This window comes from Podarcis gaigeae (genome assembly GCF_964106915.1).
Source record: "Podarcis gaigeae genome assembly, chromosome: 10".
Taxonomy (NCBI): domain Eukaryota; kingdom Metazoa; phylum Chordata; class Lepidosauria; order Squamata; family Lacertidae; genus Podarcis; species Podarcis gaigeae.
Genome location: NC_139686.1, coordinates 40,250,781 through 40,273,308, shown reverse-complemented (window position 1 = coordinate 40,273,308; position 22,528 = coordinate 40,250,781). Strand labels below are relative to the sequence as shown.

Here is a 22,528-nt window from a genome sequence, read left to right as displayed (position 1 = left end):
TCAAAGCACATTCTGGTTTGCTTGTTAATAGAAAACGTTATGTTTATATTCAGCCCTGAAGCAATGTTTGCCTCTTAAAGTTCCATTTGAAGCTGTGACACACCATGCAGTTCCATCAGACACTGAACACATAAAACAGCACTGATTTTCTTTTATTGACAACGGGGGGAGAAAAAGAATCTGTCACCATTTGGTTAACTGAGGTCTGTTTAAGTAAAAAAAAGCAAAACAAAACGCAGTAAAACAAATGTACGTGCAGATGTTTTGCAGATCAACCTGCTGAAAGGAATAACCAAAAGACAGGTCTGAAGCTAAGATCAGGCAGCGGGAGATTAGCAAATAGAAGGTAAATGACATTATTAAATAGGTCTTACTTTGAAACTTCCCATATAAACAAAGAATAAACATCAATAACACCACCAAATAAAGCCACAGCAGATAATAGTTTCTCCTCTAAGCTTTTGTACATTATATATTAACTTTTCTGCCTTTCAGTTAGTTCCTCTGATAAAGTTGACTTCCAAGAAGTCTCAGCAAGGCCGTCTTGGATAAACATGTTATTAGACAATCAGCTGTCTAATGCCTATTATAATGAAGAAATGGAGGGCAGCATTTTTCTATATTAACTGAAAACTTGAAGATCAGGATTTATTTCCCCTTGATGTTTGTTCTATGCCAACGTTGGCCAGCATCTGAAGAATTTGGAAGGCAAAACGTGAGTCCTAGAAAAAGCTAGTTTCTTCTTGGTCCATAAGTAGCCATTGAGGAGAATGTCTCTTGTTAACATCCTATAGTTGATTTTTGATCTTGTTGATATTAAAAAGGAGAGCCGTCACAGTGCTTTTCTACAAGTATATATAACAATTGTGTTTTGCCTTTAGAGGTCCATTTTTGGCTCAAATCTTTCTTTTGTAAATCATCAGAGGCAGGTGTTGAGCTTTAAATATTGACAGATTTCTTTTAAAAAGTAGGAACATGTTGAAGCATCTAATAATTCTGCTAAACATATCCAATTGACTTTGCTACAATTCAAAACTGTAAAAATGGTGGAATGGAAGGATACAAACAGTATTGTTGACACTGTATTGTCAAGTGTTTGCACTAAGACCCCATGTACCATAGATTTAATTTCTTTTAAAAAATCATATTTATATCCATTTACATGAGACTTACACATATTAAAAGAAATACATACACAGTAAATACATAAATTCTAGTATTTTACAATAAAACAGATGAAACAAGTTTAAAAATGAGTGTCTCCTTTTGATAAAAGCTTTCCTGCACTTCAATCAAATTTATGATAGATACATTGGGGTTTATTTATTTTTTTAAAAAAACTTAATTAGTAACTATTACCTTATTGAACTACCCAATGGGTGCAGTCTGGCCAGTACTGTTGCTGCACATTCTTTAGTCATTTCAGTGGGGCTGTCTGAAACTTAGGTTACCTCCACTGAAATGAATTAGAGTTGCATGATGGTAGTACTTGGCAGGTTGCACCTTAAAACGCAATTTGTAAAAAGATCTCCATGTAGTTTTGTCTGATAAATATTCTAGTGTACTTCCTTATACCCTGTTCTTGAATAAAAAGCTTCTTTTCATAACGTGGTGGTAGTGCACTTCAGGTAAAGTAGAAGAGTTGGCATCTAGAGGTGGGGAAAAAATAGTACATTCAGTAATAACTCCATTACAGTATTCTGTTACTGAGCCCAAGGGTCTCCAGCATGGTGCCTGTGGGCCCTGCAGAAGTCTTCCCTGGCAGTTCAGGGCACCCTTCTTCATCCCTCTATGGAAATTAGGCTCAAAGATCATTCTGGAGTAGCCAATACAATAAGTTATGGTGTGTGCTTGATTACAGCATGTGGTGCCCCCCCCCCCCAAAAAAAGGTTGGTGATCTCTATCTTAGGCTCATTATTAATGAATAGTAAATGGCTTCCAGCACAGCCCTGTTGAAGCAGGCAGGATTATTGTGGAGAAAAGGAGCTGCAGACACAATGGGGAAAAGCTGTCTTGAGGCACTAAGGAAATTTAAACATGGGCAGTATCTGTAGGTTTTGAGCTACCAGCCCCAGATTCCTTTTACCACTCAGAGCTAAGTATACATATTTTACCTGAAGCAATCAAGGTAAATGATACTGTTTTCTGTGAGAATTTAGATTGTAATTGTAACCCGAGGTACCACTGTATGACTAAACAGACTCCGCTACCCTGGAAGTAGTACCTCGGGTTAAGAACTTTATCTCAGGATGAGAACGGAAATCGTGCGGCAGCGGGAGGCCCCATTAGCTAAAGTGGTACCTCAGGTTAAGAACAGACCTCCGGAATGAGTTAAGTTCGTAACCAGAGGTACCACTGTATAATATACCGAAGTAGATGTGTTAATACAATAAATAGCCCAGTTGGAATTTCACTATCTTAATTGTTTTGCATCTTTTTAAGGTAATAAATTGGGTTGCTTTTTTCTCTCTCTAGTAGGATTGTTGGTAATGCAGAATGTTTCCTTTGGTAGATGCCAGTTGGGAAATGTTTCAGATGTCATTGGTGACAGTATTGGTCCATAAATTACTGTAGCTACCAGTGGAATAAATGTCAAGGGCAATGGCATTTGCAATGAACCCATAGACTGCACTCTTAAATAGTATTAGTAGTAGTAGTAGTAGTACTCCTTGCAAATTGCACTGATTCATTTTTCTATACCTTTAGCACATTATTTTTGTCTGCCTAGTTCTGTTTGTATTTCCTAGTTTTAGAATTTGTATTCTCAAGCAATGGCTGACTCTGTGGTAGTAGCGGTAGATTGGATAATCATAGGTCTGATATTTGCAAGCATTGGCTCTTTGCTATCTGAACTTGCAGTGAAATTTGTAATGCTCTGGGGCACTCAATTTCATACCCTTGGCATGCTAACAACAGCCTACATAGCTCTAATTACAAGCTATTCCATTTCAGTGTTTTTGTCCTCATTTGGTTTAATGTTTTTTGCTTGGGAGAAAGGAAAAGCTTTCTCCCCCCCCTCCATTCAGAGCTAAACTACACATGGCATTAATGATGTGTGTAAACAAGTGTGCTATGTCTGGCCGCTTTTATTTTGGAGCGAAATCCATCTTGGGGCCCGGTGCTGGAATCTGCTTCAAATGTGGATGGGGTCCTATGCTAGTTTTCTGCTGAAAGTGCACCATCATGGTTGACATTTGCCCTGAAGGTGGTGTTTTGCAGTGTCAAAAATTGTGTGACTGTTATTATTTGTACCCCACCCATCTGACTGGGTTGCTCCAGCCACTCTGGATTCCACCCTGCTATGCTCAAGGAGCAGAAGTAAGACACATGATAAAACAGAGGAAAGTAAATTGGGGTTTATGGAAAAGAAATATTCACATGCTCCTCAATGGAGCAGTTTCTCCCCTCCCCTGGATCACAGGAGCCAGAGTGGGGCATGATCAGCTGATCAGTGGTGGGTGTGCAGCTTGTGCAGGGTGTACTCTTCTGGTCAGTCACTCCTGGAGCAACCAAGCCCTGCCTCTGGCTTGTGGAAGCTGCCAGAGCAGTATGGGAGGCTTCCCACCCCTCCGTTGAGTGGTTTGAGGAAGCCCCCTCCCGCTCGTGTCAGCCAGAGGGGAGAAGCTTGATCAGCTGAGGGGCATGGGACTAGGTGGTGTATTTCAGCTGCTTCTGAGGAAGCAGCAGCCAAGATACACTTCACACACTGTTGTTTTAGCTGCTGATACATCACAATGTTAAAAACCAGTTATCACCCAGCCCTAGTCCTCTATACCCTGTTCTACTCTTTAGGCTGCAGGCAGGTTCCTTAGATTAATTTGAGTCTCATTCCAAGGCTTAGATGTTGAGAACTCACAGCTGCTTATTGCTCAATGCTGTTAATGTGCAGACAAAGTGTAAGAATAGTCAGAAGTTGTATAGCCCAGGCATACCTTCACTATCCCAGTGCCCGGACGTACTTCAGTGAGAACTTCCTAGGCCCTTTGAGAGAACCCTACACTGCTTCAGTTCTGCCCACTCCACCCCAACAACAAATAAGATAGCTTTTTAATTACTCACATGAATTCACCTCCGTCCTTTTTTCCATGCCAGCCTTGTCAGCACGAATACGTGCGAACTGTCGAGCTGTCTAGTCTCTGCAACCGTGCTGACGCCACTGCAAATTGATAACCAAAACAACAAGAAGAACCTTGGAATTAGAGGAAGAGGGGGGAAAAACGTAGCCCACTCTGTAAGGTATTCTCTGTGACCCAACTCTTGAAGCTTATTTAGTGTGGATTGAACGGTTGCCCCCATTCGATTTTCATTTCTTAAAAATAGTACTCAGTAGTTATCACTAGGGACTGGGACAAGAGGGTACAGCTGCAGATTTGCTCCATTATACATGTTGGGAAGAGAGAATGCACCTGTCACACTTCAGATGCGCACACGTACACTTAATGTTCAAAGAGGGTGTATATCCAGAGTGCCTGATCTGTGTCCCAGATTTTTTAAAACAAGATTCTGACCATGCTATCAGGGCATTTGTATATATCTTACCTATTTGACCATTACACCCATATGCTATGCTATTTATTTAGCTGTTTTGCTTATGCTGGTCTGTGACCGAATAAAGTAAATTCATTCATTCACACCCATATATGGATGTCTGCTGGAACAGGAGACACAGCAGGCACACCATGTGGTTGGGGGGGGGGGAAGGTTCTCTTTTTGCTCTTCTGATGATATGAGACAATTGGGGAAAGAAGGTGTGTGCTGCTTCTTAGCCCAATTAGTTGTAGCCGTATGAATGAAGGGCAGGTTATAAATATAAAGAATAAATAGAATGGATAAATAAAATGTAGAAATGAAAAATACACTCACCCCTTCCAGGCATTTGAAACTGTGTAAAAGCAGGTGTGGGGCCTGGGGACAAGCATATGAGCCCAAGGTTTGCTGCAGCTCTTTCATGTACCGCTAAACCATGGTTTAGTATTACATCTCTTAACACATTTTATGTGTAAAATATTTCACACCCACCAGCACCTAAGTCAGTGATGCTTTGCTGCTGGCTATATTGCTTATGGAAGGTCGGCATATTTTCTTCCACATAGATAATGGATGCTTAGACACCTTTAGCTATGAAAATAAGCGTTAGCTCCATACCATCCGTTGCCACTTTTCGTGACTGTCCTGATGTTGTAGTTAATCTGAACCCAGCTGGCAGTGTTTCTGAGGAGCCAGGCATCATGCTGATTCCGTGGACTTCACGTGGGGGGAACTGTCTTCGCCAGGAAGAACCTCGCCTGTAATTCTTGTCATCACTCTGTCAACACACAAATACAGTATTTAATTTTGCTAAAACTGAAAGCTAGTCTTCTGGGTAGTTAAAACCGAACAGTTGAGGAATAGTTATCAGTAGAAAGGCGGACTTCTGCTCGTTACAAATAGAAACAGATACTTAACAAGGAAATCTTGTTTTAAGGCTGGCCAATGTATAGCTTTATCATTCCTTTTGAACATAGCCAGATAAAATGGTCCATATATAGGCATTGTTACTCTATGGCCAGAACACAGTGAAAAAGTGTAAGAGATAGATATATAGATATAAACAGATAAAGACACTGAAATATAGGATGTGCACAACAGAGCATTAAATGGAATGTAATAAATAACCCTCAACTCATCCTTTGATAAGATCCCCATTGGACCCAAAGGGTAGGAAGATGCTGACTGGAGTGCTGGGGAGATTATATGCTGCCCTCCCACCATAGAGATACTCTAACTAATATACCTCTGTGGTTTTATTATTTAACAAATCACTAAAAGATTAAAGAGGGATGATGTATGCCTATCTAAAATATCCTATGTGAACAGTGATAATAAGAATATAATCAAAAAATGGGGGTAGGTGGGTGGGCCACAACTAATGAAACTGACTAGTATGTTTAGTTTTTTGTTTGTTTGTTTTACTAAAAGCTGTGTTCTGTAAGACTGTAATTGCACAGCCTTCAGTGGAGGATTTGCAGTATTTCATCACAATCCTGAATTTGCATGAAGTCAGGGTGGGATAGGAGAGCAAAAGAGAAGGCAGGTTTCTCAGCAGTAAAAGACTGAGTAAAGAAGGGGTGGAAGGAGCACAGAGGGAACAGCAGAGATTTGAATAAAGCAGAAATAGAAAAATGGAGAGGGAATTTTAAAGAATGGCAGAATTTTGACTAGACTGAGCAGAGAGACCTGGGGGAACTGCAGGTTTAAAACAAAGCTTGAGTGTATAGCAAGGAGGAAGTTGGGAAAGTCTCTGTTGTATTAGGTTCTGTGTTGTACCCATCATGCTATTTTTCCTTGTTAAATCTGGTGGGTTTTGTGTGTGTGTAAGAGATAGATAATAGATATAAACAGCAACCTTTCAGTGTCCTTCCATTCCTGCTTTGCTCAAACCTCTGCCATTGATTGAGCACAGCAAGAAGAAAGAGTAACTGAAAATAAAAATATGGCTTTCTCAAACGTCTTCCTCTCCCATTCCTCAGCTGCCTCATATGAGAGAGATCAAGGATGTGAAGCCCTTAAATATTCTACAGTACCTCTCCACAATCATGTATTTCCTGGTACCATGTGCTGCCTTCAACACGGAAGTTCAAGATTCAATGTTGTAGTTAAAAGAGATATTTCATTAATAAGAAAACACCCATGTATGTACAACATTCATCAACTGAATTAAACTCTTCTAAAACTGACAGGCTTTTTCTTAACATTGTAGTCATCATAAGGATACATTAACATATCTGTATGGGCTGTGTACACAAAGGGGACTGCAGAATGAGAGAGGGGGAAGACTGAAAGTGGGGGTGATCTGTGTGAAGGGAAAGTTTAAAAACAAAAAGAGGAAGGGGGGAAAAGGTGAAGGTGATAATGGTGTGTAGGTGCAAAGAGACCTATACAGTAGACAGAAGGCACGGGAATGGGGTGATCTGTGTAGAAAGGAGGAGGGTGGAGTAAAGAGATGCCACGGGGGTTGCACAAAGAGGGAGTAGAAGGCATGGGAAAGGGTCTGAAGAATAAAGAGATGGCGACTTCATGGTTGGGTTTAATGTGAAATGGGTGCTTAGCTGCAATGAACGGAAGATGCAAGAGGTCACCATGGGAGTGGTTTGTGTGCAGGGGGGAGGAAATCACACAAAATGAGGGGAGGAGGACGAAGAGACATGCGAGTGAAGGTGAAAAGGGGTGCAAAGCAGGACTGCAGAATAGAAGAGTGAAGTGGCCCTCAAAAGGGGAAAAGTGAGATTAGTAGTTACATGGGTTGGGAAGGAGAATCTTCAGCTTAATAAGGGTTAGTGGGCCAAGCAAGCAGGGGTATGTATATATATATATATATGAGGACCAAAATCAACCATTTCATATTCTCTTCTACCTATTAAGTATAAATAAAATTACTTACTTCATCAAGTCGTCTATCTGTTCCTAGTGCTAACAGATTGTTGTATTCTCTCTCAAGGATCTGCCGTGCCTATGGTTAACCAAATCAAACAATTGAAGCAATGTTTTTAAAAAGTTAAAATTCATGGGAAATAATTACAATTAGCAAATTTAGTTTACTTGCCTGTGTATTCTGTGTTGGAATCTGCAATAACAAAGCTAAGCTGCTGTAATCGAAGTTATCATCCAGGGCTATGAGCGATCCATGCACCCCACTTTCTAACACATTGTTTGCATATTCTCGCAATCCAATTGCTTGTATCCAGCGTATGACTCTGTCATTACTCCATACCAACACATCTATGAAAAGGAGGGAGAAAAGCATTTTCCCAAGGACTGAACTTTCAGAAGTGCAAGAACGCACGGAGGGCTGAGCTGAACCAGTTCTGAATTTATATTCATTATATGGACTTTTCAAATCCAAAAACCAGCAATGCAATAAGAGGAAATTTCGAGAGACTTGTAATTAAATGTTGCATTGTTCAGATATATTGTGTTTTAAAATTCCCTTTAATTTGTATGATGGCTACATTTCCTTGAAATGTGCTGATAAGTCTATGCTGATTCCATCTAATAATAAATAAACTTTTAATTTCTTGCTTAGCCTCAAGGAATTATTTCATTTTAGACAAGCCCGTTCTGAGCCTGAGAAAACTTGTTCATATAACTACATTGGGGCTATTGAGTCCAATAGAATAAAAATTCAGAAGACAAGCATTAAAGATATCCTCCTTCGGTAAAGTATTACCTTTTATTTCATGCTGACTTGCTTCTCTTCTCCTTTCTAGTTCTTGTCTGTCATAATTCAGTTTCTTTAAACACATGATTCCATACTGCAGACTTGTTCTGTTATTTAAGGTGGAGAAGAGGACATTATAAGGCAAGTTGCAATGAAAATAAACAAACTGGAAGATTTTGTGCATTTGAAAAGCTCCACTTAAAACATTTTATAAATACTGTAAACATCTTCTTTCTGTTCACATGAGACAAACTGTGGAAATGATTTATATATCTGTGGGGGAATTGTATATCTTTTCCCCAGATATAAACATTTGGCTTTGGTAATATCAGCACTTTTATTTCTGGTTTAAAAGTAGCATAAACATGGTTTTAATAATTAATAAATAAATGAAGATAATGTGCTAACTCACCGATGAAAGCTATCCACCATTTTTAAGTGTACCCGGAGATCCTTTTTTGTCAGGTGATCTAACATCCTTGCATCTACCAAACACTCCATGAAGTAACTTCGATACTGTGGCAATCCCAGACTAGGAAGCCATTCATTACCAATCCATTCATGATTCATGTCACCATAAGCAAGAGTCTGGGGTGGAAGGTGGTGAAGAATAGGAAAATATATTACTAGTGTCCATAGTATAGAACAATTGCACTTCTCTTGATGTTCCAGTTTCGTTAGTAATATTAGGTAGTACTCTATGTATGCCATAATATCATTTGATCAGCTCTAATCAACAATCAGCATTCCTAGTCTAGCAAACAGGTGCACAGAAGGAATAAGGAAATATAAAGCAATATTATCCACGAAGGCCCTTTCTTGTCACAGGAGAAAGGCATCCTATGATGACGAGTGATTCCTACCATCTATATCAGAAATCAACTTTCAAGAGTTTGGATTTGATATCCCGCCTTTCACTCCCCTTCAGGAGTCTCAAAGCGGCTAACATTCTCCTTTCCCTTCCTCCCCCACAACAAACACTCTGTGAGGTGAGTGGAGCTGAGAGACTTCAGAGAAGTGTGACTGGCCCAAGGTCACCCAGCAGCTGCATGTGGAGGAGCGGAGATGCAAACCCGGTTCCCCAGATTACGAGACTACCGCTCTTAACCACTACACCACACTGGCTCTCAGAAGCTTCTGAAACCTCAGCCAAAACAAGGTTTGGCATGTAAGTAATAGGCTGGCAAAGTATATACAATGGATTTATATCTAATCCTAATAAAATTATCTTGAGAGATGAAGTGGTGTTATTTTAGTTTTGTGGAACTGCCATGGAAAAATCATTTCAGTTGGCCTCCATGTGGCTGGTATAATGTGTAGACTGGCCTTCAAAAGTTTCAGATTCTAGCAGGCATGTATTGTAGACCCTTCTCATTCAGATGTCAGCACTGAAGAGAACCCACAAGCCACTGCCTATAACAAGGGTAGTGAACTTTGCAGAAAAGCTGGCAAAGGGACCTCCTGGAGAAGAAAACCCACTGCTTGAAATGAAAGTCACTACTTCTGCCACACCATACTGCTTATGTTTCTTAAATACTTGTAGCACCGGTCCTCTGTTTAGCACCAAAAATAAACAAAGCCAAATGACTCATTTAATAGTATGTAGTTATATGGCAATAGTAAGCAGCCATGGTAATGGAAGGGGCAGCAGCAGGGAACTGGATCCCTTAATCCCTGAGGGCTACTTTCACAGGTGGGGGGAGCCCTGATCACCTGGCAATCACTTGATATCACTAAGATGTCAGGAGACACATTTTTTGCCTTGTAGGATGACAAGTTATGCCACAGAAGAAAAATCAAGGAAAGTGGGGCTTCAAGTCGTCATTGATCAGCCGATAGGCAGATACTCCAAGCTGGCTTTCTGCATGGATTGGCTGCATGACCAGGTTCCTCATGGGGAACTCATGCAACTGATGCAATGGGTTTGGTTCCATGGACCCATGCTAGACCAAGTCAGGCCCACAGTCCAGAAGTTCCCCACTCCAGGGCAGGCAATCAAGCCCCCATCCATATTCCCAAGGAGGCAATTCTCTCATCACTTGCCCCAAGCATCTTGGATTGCCTGTCTTGCAGTAAAGGGTGTGTGTGGAATTAATTCTTGAGTCAGGGAAGTCCATTCAGTGTAGGTTAACCCTTTAAGGCACACTGAAGCTTTTGCCTGGGGCTCAGTTATAATTAGCAGCACAAAACCAGCTTGTCTTAACAAAAAGAGAAAAAAGAACAAGACCATTAAAATATCCCTTGCTTCTAATACTTAAATAAATATGAAGAGCAAGCACTGAACTCTTCTGTGGAAGGGGCTGACAGCTCCCTAGTGCCAGATGTTGAGCTATTGTTAGTCACACTGGAAAAGGTTCCTACCTGAGCCCAGCTGCCTTCCTCATTCTCTTTCTGCAGTGTTGAGGACAGCCGTTAGTAAAGTGAGTTAATAACACAAAAAGAAATACAGCATGAGTCAAAAAAGCAAAACAACAGATACAGTGCCTTACATTAATTGTGCGTTTCAAACAGAAGGGTAATAAAGTCAACCTACAGCAGGGTTAACTGCTGGCTAACAAAATACTCTTAATAAAATTAAAAGTGAGGTAAGAAGCAACATCATGCTCTACCCTAATACATCTCACACTGGCCCATCTAAACAGTGAGGAATGCACACATTTTGAGGGAATTTACTGACCTGACAGAAATGTCCCACATGGCCACACAAAACAGCTGATATGGGAACAGTTTGATTCTCATTTTGTCTATCATTACTTTCAAAGCTTAATTGCTTTCATATTTGGCAGGGAGAGAGGGAATGTGTAAATATAACTGGGAAGATTTATTCACGTAATGGAAATAGGTAAGCATAAGGACAGACTTAAGGGTGGAATATGGGACAGAGGTAGCCAATTCTGAGCTGACAATGTGGACAGTCAACCTCTCTTTGAAAGAAACTCTCAGAATTGTAGCGCTGTGAGGGGAACAGGTGGGTCTCCTAACCATTCTCAGCACCCTTAACAAATTGCAACTCCGAGGATTCCTTGGGGGAAGCCATGACTGGTACCATAGTGCTTTAAATGTATGGTGTGAATTTGTCCTAAGTAAACAGTCTGCCATCATACCTCTGGGATTAGCACTATGTCACAAAGCATGTTACTGCATCAGCAATGCAGGCACTATGTTGTCATTACAACCTGTCGTCAATGCACATTTTCACAACGACTGTTTCAGCCAATATATATCACTACAGAGAATTATTTCCAGTCTAGCCTAGTTAAACAAACAGCAATAATTGCTGCACCAAGAAAATAAAATGAACAAAGTGATTAAACTAATAGAAACACAATTCAAAATTGTGATTATTGCTACAACCTTATGTACAATTTGGACTTACTTCTGACTAAATATACACAGGCTGCACTGGGCAACTGGTGAAAAGCCAGACCATTTCTTCAGAAGCACCTCCATTTATTGTTTTTATTTATTTTGGCATGAATTATCTGTACATTAACTGTACAGTGACATTCTCCTTGTATATATGGAATATTCAGCGTACATAGCTTAAAATTCAAATAAATGTTGTGTAAAACAATATGCAGCTTATTCACATATTGTGATAACTGTAAAATCCACACTTTGACATTGAAGTAAATATGAAAAGCTGTTGTTGAAACTAACCGTTTTAGCTGGAGCAGCAAGAGTTTCCATTTCTTCATGGGTCACCCAAACATTGCCTGAGGGCTATTGCCAATGCCCACAGGGAGGCAGGTAGAATCCGCATTAGGTAAGCAGTGTTAAAGAAGAAAGGCAGCAACACTGTAAGTTAACAGCATACAGCATCACAATGAGCACAACCATGTCCTTGCCTCAGTTGAGCAGCAGCTAGAAACAACTTCAGACAGCTGCTTTTCATCTTCCTCCACTTTGAAAAAAGATATGGAGGTGATCCCCTGAATTCCATTAAATGTGTATTAAGGAATACTAGTATGATTGCCATTTCCAAACACAACTGTTGCTACTTCTCACAGAGCATGTTGAAGTGGCTCTTATTTCAGCAGACAGGTATGCTATTTCAGGTCTTTGGAGACCCAAAGGCTACATACATATGCACAGGACATTTCTAATATGATAAACCTTTTAACTAATATGCTAAACCTCATGAAATGGAAAGCACAGATTGAAGCCTGTAGATCTAGGTTGGGGTGCTAATTTTTAAAAAAGATAACCCTTTAGGAGGCAAACAGGGGACATGGGGTCATCAAATGGCTATTCTAGAATGGAGAAAAAAGAAGACATTGCCTACAAACAAACACACACACACACACTCAAGAGTTTCTTGTTTTGTTTTGCTAGCTCTCAGATGTTACCCCTAACGTTTTGCGCAATGCAAAATTCAAAGCGCAGTTCAAGGGTTACTTCTTCAGGAAATATATCAAAGAAAGCTAAAAGGGTTGTTAAGGCCATATTCATGCTTTTTTGAAAATCATATCTAGAAAAGAATAGCCCCCACTGAACCAGCAATTTCTACATTTTATAAAAAAGTATTCAACATCTTGGTACTTTTGCAAGTATAATGCCTTTTCTTCCAGGAATAAATTCAGAAAATTGGCCCTTGGTTCACATCTTATATTAGTGTTCTAATCTTTGGCTATACCTTAGGACTGATGTATTTCTTAGACAAATGTACCCATCTGTAACCCTCACCTTATTTTGTTACATGGAATTCACTGGGGGTCATGGCAATCATGATTTCTCAATATGTCTCCACAAAACAGACACATGCACACCTTTTAGATCCATGGAGTTTCTCCTACTAATTTGTAAACCTGTGTAGGGAAAATTCATATGTGAAGCTGCTCCCAAATATAATTTGAACTATGGCCAGAAGCAGGACTTACCAAAAAAAGGGGAGAGAAAAACCATACTTCTCTGCTGAGGCATCTCTGTCTATTTCAGTGAGACGACAGATGCCACTGCTTCTGCCCAGCTCAACAGGAGAGAGAGACTTGTGGCCACACATGCCTACTTCAGTGGGAGAGAAATATTGTGTGCCCTCACTATTGTTGCTGCCTGCCTAAGGAGACACTGGCCATTGTGACTTTGTGCTGATGCTGCCTGCTAGTCTGACTAGCCCAGGTGCCCTCATACTGCTTTGCCCCCCCCCCAACAAAGGTTGCCCATGGCTAAAGCCACTTTCACAGAAAATGTGTTCCTTACACAACAGATGACTCCCTCAACAAATGCCTTTTAGGACATGGAGATGCTTGCCCTCCAACTCCTGTTGAATATCAGCAAAAGCATCTCTGCCTGCTGAGAGTCATTTCTACAACTAATGCAAACCCCTGAAGAGTTAGCAGTGATCACTTGGGAATGAGACAGCACCAGAGATCCAATCTGGGAATGGCTGAAGTTATTTCCATGGGAAAAACAGTGGGAAAATGGAAACTAAAATCAAATCCCAAAACATTACCTCCTGCATGTTCTCATCCCATGATTTTTGCTGTCTCCTTGCATGGTAAGAAGTGTTTAAAAGGAAACCAAGAAATTACATGTTCGTTAGCTTAAAGTCCGCCTTGGGTAAATTGGTGGAAAGCATTACTAAAGATAAAACTATTAAGCAAATAAGACAAACAAGCCTTGCTGAGAAAGGAGAGGTCCATAGATGGCTAACTTCCATGCTCAGGCTGAATTCTAGGTGAGTGAGAGAGGAACGTGACTCACCGTTCTAGATGTCGGAGGGGCTGATGGGCTTGTGAGTGATACCATCTCCTGGATTGCCAGACGGAGCTTTAGGCGATGAAGAGGGTTGCTGATTCCAATTTCCCTCTGAATTTCAGTATCTGACAAGGCAGACATAATGGCACCGCTTTTCACATTTGCACGGCAAGCAGCAACATACCAGGCGGGCATTCCCAGCCACAACTGTTGAGAGGGTGGGGTGGAGGGTGGGAAACAACAGTGAGCATCAAAAGCAGCAAATCTGATTCCTGAAGTTTTATGCCTGGAGCTGAAATTGGGTGTGCATATTGCAAACATGGGGTGCTTGTTGTTTGCGTTTGACGGGGCTGCAAAAGCAGACCACACTGTCACCTGTTGCTGTTTCTGGCATTCAGGGCAATGCTCCATTGTGAACCTCTTTATTAACCCCAAGTGGCTGCCGTTTCAGTGGCAATTTCTTTTTGCTTTAATACAGTCCTTTCCCTAGTGACAGTGTTAACGGTCACACACTCAGGCTTGGTTCAATTTCCTTTTTGTTACTAGGCAGAAGCAGAGTTATTTTTCCAACCAAAGCATGTCACTGATAGAGACTCTGAACAGGAGTGAACTGGTGCAAAACAGGTAAGGTTTGGGAAGTTTTAATGAAACATTTTCACCCTCTGAAACTGCTTTTCATTCTATAATCCTTTGCTTCAAAACCTCTGGCTTCATCATAGCTTACATGCAATTCAGGTGTAGTGAAATCAGGGGTGAAGGAAGGCGTTGTGACACCTATGACGTAGGGTGCATGTGTGGCATCGCTATGTATGACACATGCGCCATACGTAGTGATGCCGAACATGCGCTGTATAGTGGTTTGCCGCCAGTGCCACTCCAGCGCTGTATGGACAGTGCCGGGATCCCTCCAGCACTGCTACAGCCGCGGAGGATGGAGTGCTGGAGCAGCACCGGCAGCAAACTGCCATACAGCACATGTGCGGCGTTCCTACATACAGCGCATGCGTGCAACGCTGCACATGCGCTGCACTTAGTGGTTTGCTGCTGGCGCTGGGATCCTCTGCTCGCTGCTGCAGCTGCAAACGGAGGATCCTCCAAAGGCGGCTATGGTTGCATGATGGCTGCTCGTGCCGCCACGAGCCCCGTGGGGTGACTTCTTGTCACCCCTGCAGCCATGGAACCTGGGGTGTATCGCCCCCTGCCCCCACCACGACACCACTGAGTGAAATGATTTTAAAATTCAGTTTCAACAACAGTGCTGTCATTCTTGGAAACAAATGCCACCCCCAGAGCCAGATTTAGGTTTGATGAGGCCCTAAGCTACTGAAGGTAATGGGGCCCTTTTATATGTCCAGCTGTCCTTTGTCAACAGCAAATTGTCGCTGTTTTTTTGTGTTGAATATATGCTATATGGTAATTTATGGACCTAATAGGTATCTAAAGCAATTTTATTTGTTTTTTTATCTTATATTTTGGAAATGTACATCCAGTTTTTTTCCTTTAACTTTTGGGGGCCCCCAAGAGAGTGGGGCCCTAAGCTATAGCTTGTTTAGTTTATACGTAAATCTGGCATTGGCCACCCCCCTGCTCCTCTTGTTTCCCATCTAGAAGAAGAAAGTTTTTCACCTGGGGTAGATTATAACTCTAGGGGTAAAAGCAACATAATATTTGAATAGTCTAGGGCAAAGCCACATTTTAGCCTTTAGCTACAAAACTTCCTCTTACATCAACACACTTTTGGTTACCATCTTTCAGCTAAGCCTTCTTAATAATTTAGGCTTCCTTCACGGAAAATGAATGGAATGAAGCTGCTGCTTTCAGATCCTGTGATTATCTGCACTTTCCCTTTTTTAAAAAAACTGTACATTTTACACACTTAAATACAGCACCTTTGCTTTGTATCATTTGAATCAAGTTGTTCCTTCCCCATTAAAAAATCCTAATAGCTCAAGACACACTTTCTCTCTCACAACTTGTAAACCAAGTAGGAGAACATATGTTTGAATACTAAAGCTTACTGGGGAGTTCTGCTTCATCAAACACACTCAGTGCTTCTACCTTTGAAATACAAGTGCATGAATCTCACTTCAACAGTAATAATTCTGCACATTGTGGATTGAAACACAGCATCTGTTTTTAACATCGAAGGAAGAGCAAACTCTTTAGCTTTTCTAAATGGCTTGCTTTTTAAAGAACAAACAGATTTATAGTGATTGTACTCAAGAAAGTGGAGTTTATTAATGCTGAACACTCCTCTATCTTTACTGATGTATTCAGATTTTAAATATCACAGGGAGGTTCAGAAGCCAGAGTGATTCAACCCAGAAAGCAACTTTTCATTTAATAGAACTGAGGATCATTGTTTACAGTGTGGGATGTGGTGTTGCTTGCTATTTGTAATAAAACTTTTTTAAAAAGGAAAAGAGATTAGAAACTAATGCAGCTCAGTAGGTTTATCAACAACTGCTGAATCTGGTTTATCTTATCTTAATCATGCCTCTGAATTCTTAAGATTTCATATGCCCACACTGGAAACAATAAATCACAGTCTGCAGTGACACCCTAAACTGTCAGCACACTGGGCAAAGGAGGACTAGCCCCTCTGTGACATCAAATCTGATAAGCTAGTGGCAGCTTCAAGGATTCACTATGTCATCAAAGCAGATCAGCCAATGGCATCAGGAGACAAGTGGCAGAGAAAACAAGGACAAGGAATAAGAGAACAAACCAGAGGAAGGAAGGGACTGCAGAACCATCAAGGGATTATAGGCTTGGTGGTTCTCATTGCCTGTTATATCTATAGGTCTTTTGCTAGGTTCTAAGGACCTGTATCAGAAGCATAGCTGCTTCTTTAGAGCAGCATGTTGGCTCAACAATTTACCAGAAATTGTAGGTGACTGCCTGTCCATACAAGTGCTCTCACATGTATGAGGGGGAGCCCCATGGATACAAAATCCACAGGTGTTGGTGTAGTAGGCTGACATGCAAATCCACTCTTAATTTGATCCAAAATCTGAATGCAACAACAAGCAAAGAAGCTGCAAGTAAAAATTGAGAAACACTGGTTTCTTAATTGGGTTGAAAAGATCACTATTCATCCCAGATCCTCAGATTCGTTTAGATTAATCTGTATTTTTAGAAAGGTTTGGCCATTCTCTGCTTCTATAAGACGACAGCTGGAGAACTTGCTGCTTTGTGATGGAACGCAGTATAAAGCATTCTGGGAGGCTCTCTGTAAAATGAATGAATTAGTGCTGCTTTTGTTTTTCCTTTATGAATGCCAAACCTGTATTAGATCTTCAGTGATTCATAACATTAAAGTACAATCGGGTATGGCCACCTTTTCAGAAGATTTCCTAGCACTTACCTCTAGCCATGCAACCACTGTGGGCCCATCCCACTGTGCAAAAGGCAAACCCTTCCTCCGAGCTTCCTCCAGGAGTTCATGCCTAAAAGACCATCACAAATCTATTAAAGCATATGGTGGTACCTGGGAGCACCACAGACACAATTATGCTCAGATACAGTAAGCCTGTGGTAAATCACATCAAATATACAGTACTTTAGCTGCCTTTATTTGTCCGTCAGCACTGTTGAACTGTTCAGACCACAGAGAAAATGTTATTTCCCTTGTTGAGAGAAATGGGCTCCCCTGGCCATTAATTCTCTTTCTGAATTCACAGAATCATCGAGGTAGAAGGGACCTCAAATGTCTAACCCTCTGCAAATGCAGGAAAACCACTTTTACAGCATCCCTGGTAGGTGGCCAGTCACTCATGAATATCCAACATGTGGACAAAACCACTTTCAACTTTATTTTTCAGCATTACTCAAACTGCATGGAAAACCCATTATTATTCAGTTGTATTATAAACCATTGCATATGTATGTTTGCTCAGGATACCGTTTAGAGAAAGAACAGCTATTTCCTGCCAAATTAACACTGACTTCTGTGGAAAGTAATTAAGCAGTACAATGAGAGATGGACTCCATATTCACTTTGTTGTAAGATTTGAAATACACATGTTGGGCTCTTTCCAAAACCAAATATCACTTAGTCATTTGAGGTCTTCAGGTGTGAATGGTTACTGGGAGAGGGGGGAGGTTCTTACGTCATGGAAGAAGTGTTTTTGTACACCATATTGTTTTGTCAAATCAATAGCTGCTATGGCTGTTGCAGAGGGGGAAAGTAGAATATGTCACCTGACTGAAATGGGGAATGATAAAGGAGTGCTTGAACACTCCTGATCAAACTGCTTTTGGTGATTTCTCAAAAACGAAATACATAGGTTATATAATTTCAAGTGCTTTCCATTTTGTACACCAGGATATGTAATTCATACATGCAAACTAACTCTGAAAACAGATTGATAGCAGGTGGACACTATTTTTCACCATTACAAAAAAAAGACAGTTTTCAAAATCTGATCTTTTACACACATGCAAATAAGTTTTTTTTAAAAAAATATTATCAACCAATCACATGATTAATCTTAACCTGTCTTAACTTCATGATGCCAATTTTGAATTTTGCCACTGATGTCAGTGAAGGTATCTATATGTTTTAAATATGGCTCAAGGGCAAGACTGCTCTTTTGATAATAACATTTGCCAATCCTTCCTAACTGAATTTACTAAAGTGAATTTATTCATATACTTGTTTGCAGCTTCTTCATTAAATTATACAGGATAACCTGAAATATGCTGACATTCAAAAAGAACCCCCTTTTTTTGCTCCATTCCTTGGTTATTGCTTTCTTTTTCAATTTAATGCAAAAAATAATTAAAACTCATTTTGTTCCATTTTAGTCTATGCAAAAAAACCCTAGAATTCAAACTGACCTTCTTACCATTCCATTCTACAAGCCATTACATATTCAAACATTATATATATATATATATATATATATATATATATATATATATATATATTATTGTGGAGTATTAAAAATTACAGTAACGTTGGAGTGGAAGAAATTAAAAAGGTCCATAGAAGGGTAAATGGACAGGGGTGGCAGTTTTGTGGATGGAAGATCCCCTGAGAATACTGTTTGTGGCATTCTGAGCTCCAATTTGTACGCGACATGGAGTCATTAAGAAAGCAGTTAACTGCATGAATGTTGCAAACACTTCCTATTACATTACCCATGCATGCCAACCCAAATGCATACAGTGTTAGCATGCCAGCCTCTCTCACCCACCCACCACTGGACTGCTTAGTGTTGTCATGCTAGAGTTGGGTGTGTATGGGCCTAGCACACATGGTAAATAACACTGAAATATGACAAGGTATGAAGGGAATGCTGACCTGGGTCAATGATTTACCTATCACCTGAGCCACATATAATTGGGACCTTAGAAACTTAAAGAAAGGGCAAACAAAGAAAATAATAACCTGGAAATACATGCTAAGTCTACTTGGAAAATGCTAGATAAGGTGACCCCTGTTACTTTTTTTAAGATACCATGGTGAAATCCAATAACAGCTTGCTATTTCATAAACTCAACTCAGGATCACTCATTTTTGCAGAAGGTGGTGAGCTATGATTTTACCATGGTCAGCTCCTCAGTCATTGCCTTATGCTGTTCATGTGATAGATATGCATAATTATTTGTATTTCGGTCCTTTTGATACCTTTCATGAGCCATCTGGGAAATTAATAGAATGGGTTGCCAAGGCAATCACCACTATTATTGTGCTGTACAATTGAGAGAATTTTATATGTAATCTTGGCCATTCAATGTCAGGTGCAGTAATGAGCAGAGGACCTACAGTACACTTCTCTGTGTAAGATAAAGGGGGAAAAATATAAATATGAAACGTGAGAGAATAGCATTAATGTTCAGCGAATTCCAATTGAGAACACAAGTGCAGAAGTGGGTGCTGACTTTAGTTTGCATGCCATTGATTTTCAGCCATTTTCTTTCATTAAGATATCAGATGAGCAGAAACATTTGCACCTCATTATGCAGATATAATCCAGTGTGGAATGAAATGTTTAAGTCTCACTGGATGTAATAAAGAGTACCTGTTTTTTCTTAGAAGTAGTAACAGGAATGCAGCCTTGTTTATAACACAACATAGTGCCATAAGCTTAGATTACAGGATAGTATGTATGTTTATCATAGGGAAAAAACCTTGTAAATGCTGCTGCTGAAGGACACAGTCCAACAGGGAGCCTTCTGCTGCACTTCTGTGACTATCTCCCACTTCAGTAGGGGATTCACAAGAGAACTCCCCAGCTGGAGAAACTTGACTAGAAAATTATGGGACTATTCTCTTCAAAGGTTAGCTGAATGCTGTCTTTGTCAAGGAAGTCTTGGTAGCCGCTGAAATTTCTTATTCACTACAGTGGTACCTCGGGTTACATACGCTTCAGGTTACAGACTCCGCTAACCCAGAAATAGTGCTTCAGGTTAAGAACTTTGCTTCAGGGTGAGAACAGAAATCGTGCTCCGGCAGTGCGGCAGCAGCAGGAGGCCCCATTAGCTAAAGTGGTGCTTCAGGTTAAGAACAGTTTCAGGCTAAGAACAGACCTCCGGAACGAATTAAGTACTTAACCCGAGGTACCACTGTACTAAGACCTGATCCACACAGAACTTAGTGTCAGGGCTGGCCCAAGACATGTTGGCACGTGAGGGGAACCACAAAATGACACACACACATACCCTCCCAGGGAGAGAAGGGGTGAGTGAAGATCTGCATCAGGAATTGGGGGGGGGGGGAGAGAGAATCAAATCAAACCAATGGTTGAAGTGCAAATCAAAGGCCATTATGCAGGGATGGGGCTGCTCTGAATTATGCAGGGCAGGTGCAGAGCCCAGGAAACTCCAGAGGGCAACCCTTACCATTTCCTCCCTAGAAGTGGGAGGAGACCAGCAGTGTCTCCTATTTGCCAAGAGGCTGCTGTAGAAGCAGCTTTGGTGAGGCTCAGGGGCGCCGACTTATAAAAAATATTGGGGGGGGCCCATACCGGGGTCCTGCCCCGGGAAGTTTTCTAAATTTTAGATGAAAATTAGTGAGTTTTAAAGTTTTTAAAAAGTATTTTAGAGTCATATGATCAACATTAGAACCCCGAAAACTCGACTCTCTATAACTCCACACTCCGGGAAACTCGACAAGCCTGAAACACTTTTTGGCTTTGAAAAAAGAAACAAAACATAAACACGCACGGTATTTTAGTAAAAAGCTAATTTAATTTACAGTAACAATTATGCTTATAGACTATTACAGAGCAGTGAATATATAGCTCTGAAAAGACTGAAATGATATTTAAATAAATCCTAAACTATCATTAAAAGAATAAAACATAAAATATTGCTGTCGCACAGTAATAGCACTTTGATTAATAAGTGAAATAGCTAATTTAAGCTTACTTTGAATAAGGCTGAGGGTTCATTAAATAAAAATAATATCTCAAAGTTAATGCTTTAATACAGTTAATAAAGTTAATACAGTATGCCTAATACTGTATGTAAATACTGTAATACCGTATGTAAATAACGGGCTTTAATTGGGTCTTACACCCTAAAAATATTTAAGTATTTGAAAATAACTAATACAGTACTATAGTAATATAGAAATACAGTACTAAACTAGTACTAATATTTCAAAACTGAAAATTTAACATTCTGTATGTATTTAATTCTCTATTTTATAAAGATTTTTAATATCTGACAGTGAGTTTGGAGTAGCCTAATGCAAAAATCCTGAGGATCCATGTGGATCCATGCTTTGTAACCACGTTTTTGCACCACTGTGACCCTAGGCAACAGTGGGTGCGTGATTTTTTTGGTGCAAGATGTAGCCATGGACATGCTATGTGATCTGATGGTGAATTTGGGGTGACCCAATGAAAAAATCCTGTGGATCCATGCTTTGTAACCACGTTTTTGCACCATTGCAGCCTCAGGCAACAGTGGGTGCGTGATTTTTTTGGTACAGACTGTAGCCATGGACATGCTATGTGATCTGATGGTGAATTTGGGGTGACCCAATGCAAAAATCCTGAGGATCCATGTGGATCCGTGCTATGTAACCACGTTTTTGCACCACTGTGACCCTAGGCAACAGTGGGTGCGTGATTTTTTTGGTGCAAGATGTAGCCATGAGCATGCTATGTGATCTGATGGTGAATTTGGGGTGACCCAATGAAAAAATCCTGAGGATCCATGTGGATCCGTGCTTTGTCACCACGTTTTAAATGGGGAGGGAAGGAAAAACACAGAAGGGACAAGAAGCACAAGAGGGGTGTGCGGAGAAGCAGCTGGCTAAGAATGCAGGGGAGGAGTTTAACGGGGTGGGGGGGGGAGGAAAGGAAGGCAAAAGTCCCCCCCCCAAGCCAGCCCTCTTTCTCTCTCTCCCACCTGCATGTTTTTCGGCTGCCTGCGAGTCCCTAGAGCACGGAGAGGAGGAGGTGGTGGGCTGGAGCCTGCACGCAGTGTGACTAGGAAAGAATTAGAAGGAAGGACTCGATCCTTTCCTTAACCCTCTGCTTGCCAGGAGGGCAGGGGATTCCCTGCTCTTTGTTGAGTTTGAGCAAACGCAGCAACTGAAGCGGGTGGGCAGTAAGACCCTGAGGCAGAATGTAGGAAAGCAGCAGCTTCTGCCTTCCCTCCGCCTGACCGCCCGA

General features: G+C 40.8%; 2 protein-coding genes across 18 annotated transcripts in view; one reads left to right on the top strand and one right to left on the bottom strand.

Moving 5' to 3' along the window:
• Nucleotides 1-6,717, top strand: part of ACSS3 (acyl-CoA synthetase short chain family member 3) — a 67,809-nt gene extending 61,092 nt beyond the window's left edge. For 2 of the 6 annotated variants that reach the window (XM_083699212.1, XM_083699216.1), the window contains exons 18-20: nt 496-715; nt 4,094-4,237; nt 6,511-6,717. The gene's annotated coding sequence lies outside the window, so the exon portion shown is untranslated. The remainder of the gene's footprint in view (nt 1-495; nt 716-4,093; nt 4,238-6,510) is intronic. The other 4 variants (XM_083699217.1, XM_083699215.1, XM_083699213.1 and 1 more) reach the window with 3 other exon arrangements.
• PPFIA2 (PTPRF interacting protein alpha 2) overlaps nt 137-22,528 on the bottom strand; it is a 271,229-nt gene continuing 248,837 nt past the window's right edge. For all 12 annotated transcript variants that reach the window (XM_083698945.1, XM_083698940.1, XM_083698944.1 and 9 more), the window contains 11 exons: nt 17,263-17,344; nt 13,902-14,102; nt 11,859-11,921; nt 10,560-10,589; nt 8,611-8,786; nt 8,208-8,305; nt 7,584-7,759; nt 7,422-7,490; nt 5,147-5,306; nt 4,061-4,157; nt 137-1,649 (listed from right to left, as the gene is read on the bottom strand). In XM_083698945.1, the coding sequence (XP_083555071.1) occupies nt 4,099-4,157; nt 5,147-5,306; nt 7,422-7,490; nt 7,584-7,759; nt 8,208-8,305; nt 8,611-8,786; nt 10,560-10,589; nt 11,859-11,921; nt 13,902-14,102; nt 17,263-17,344 (1,114 nt within the window). In that variant the 3' untranslated portion in view covers nt 137-1,649; nt 4,061-4,098. The remainder of the gene's footprint in view (nt 1,650-4,060; nt 4,158-5,146; nt 5,307-7,421; nt 7,491-7,583; nt 7,760-8,207; nt 8,306-8,610; nt 8,787-10,559; nt 10,590-11,858; nt 11,922-13,901; nt 14,103-17,262; nt 17,345-22,528) is intronic.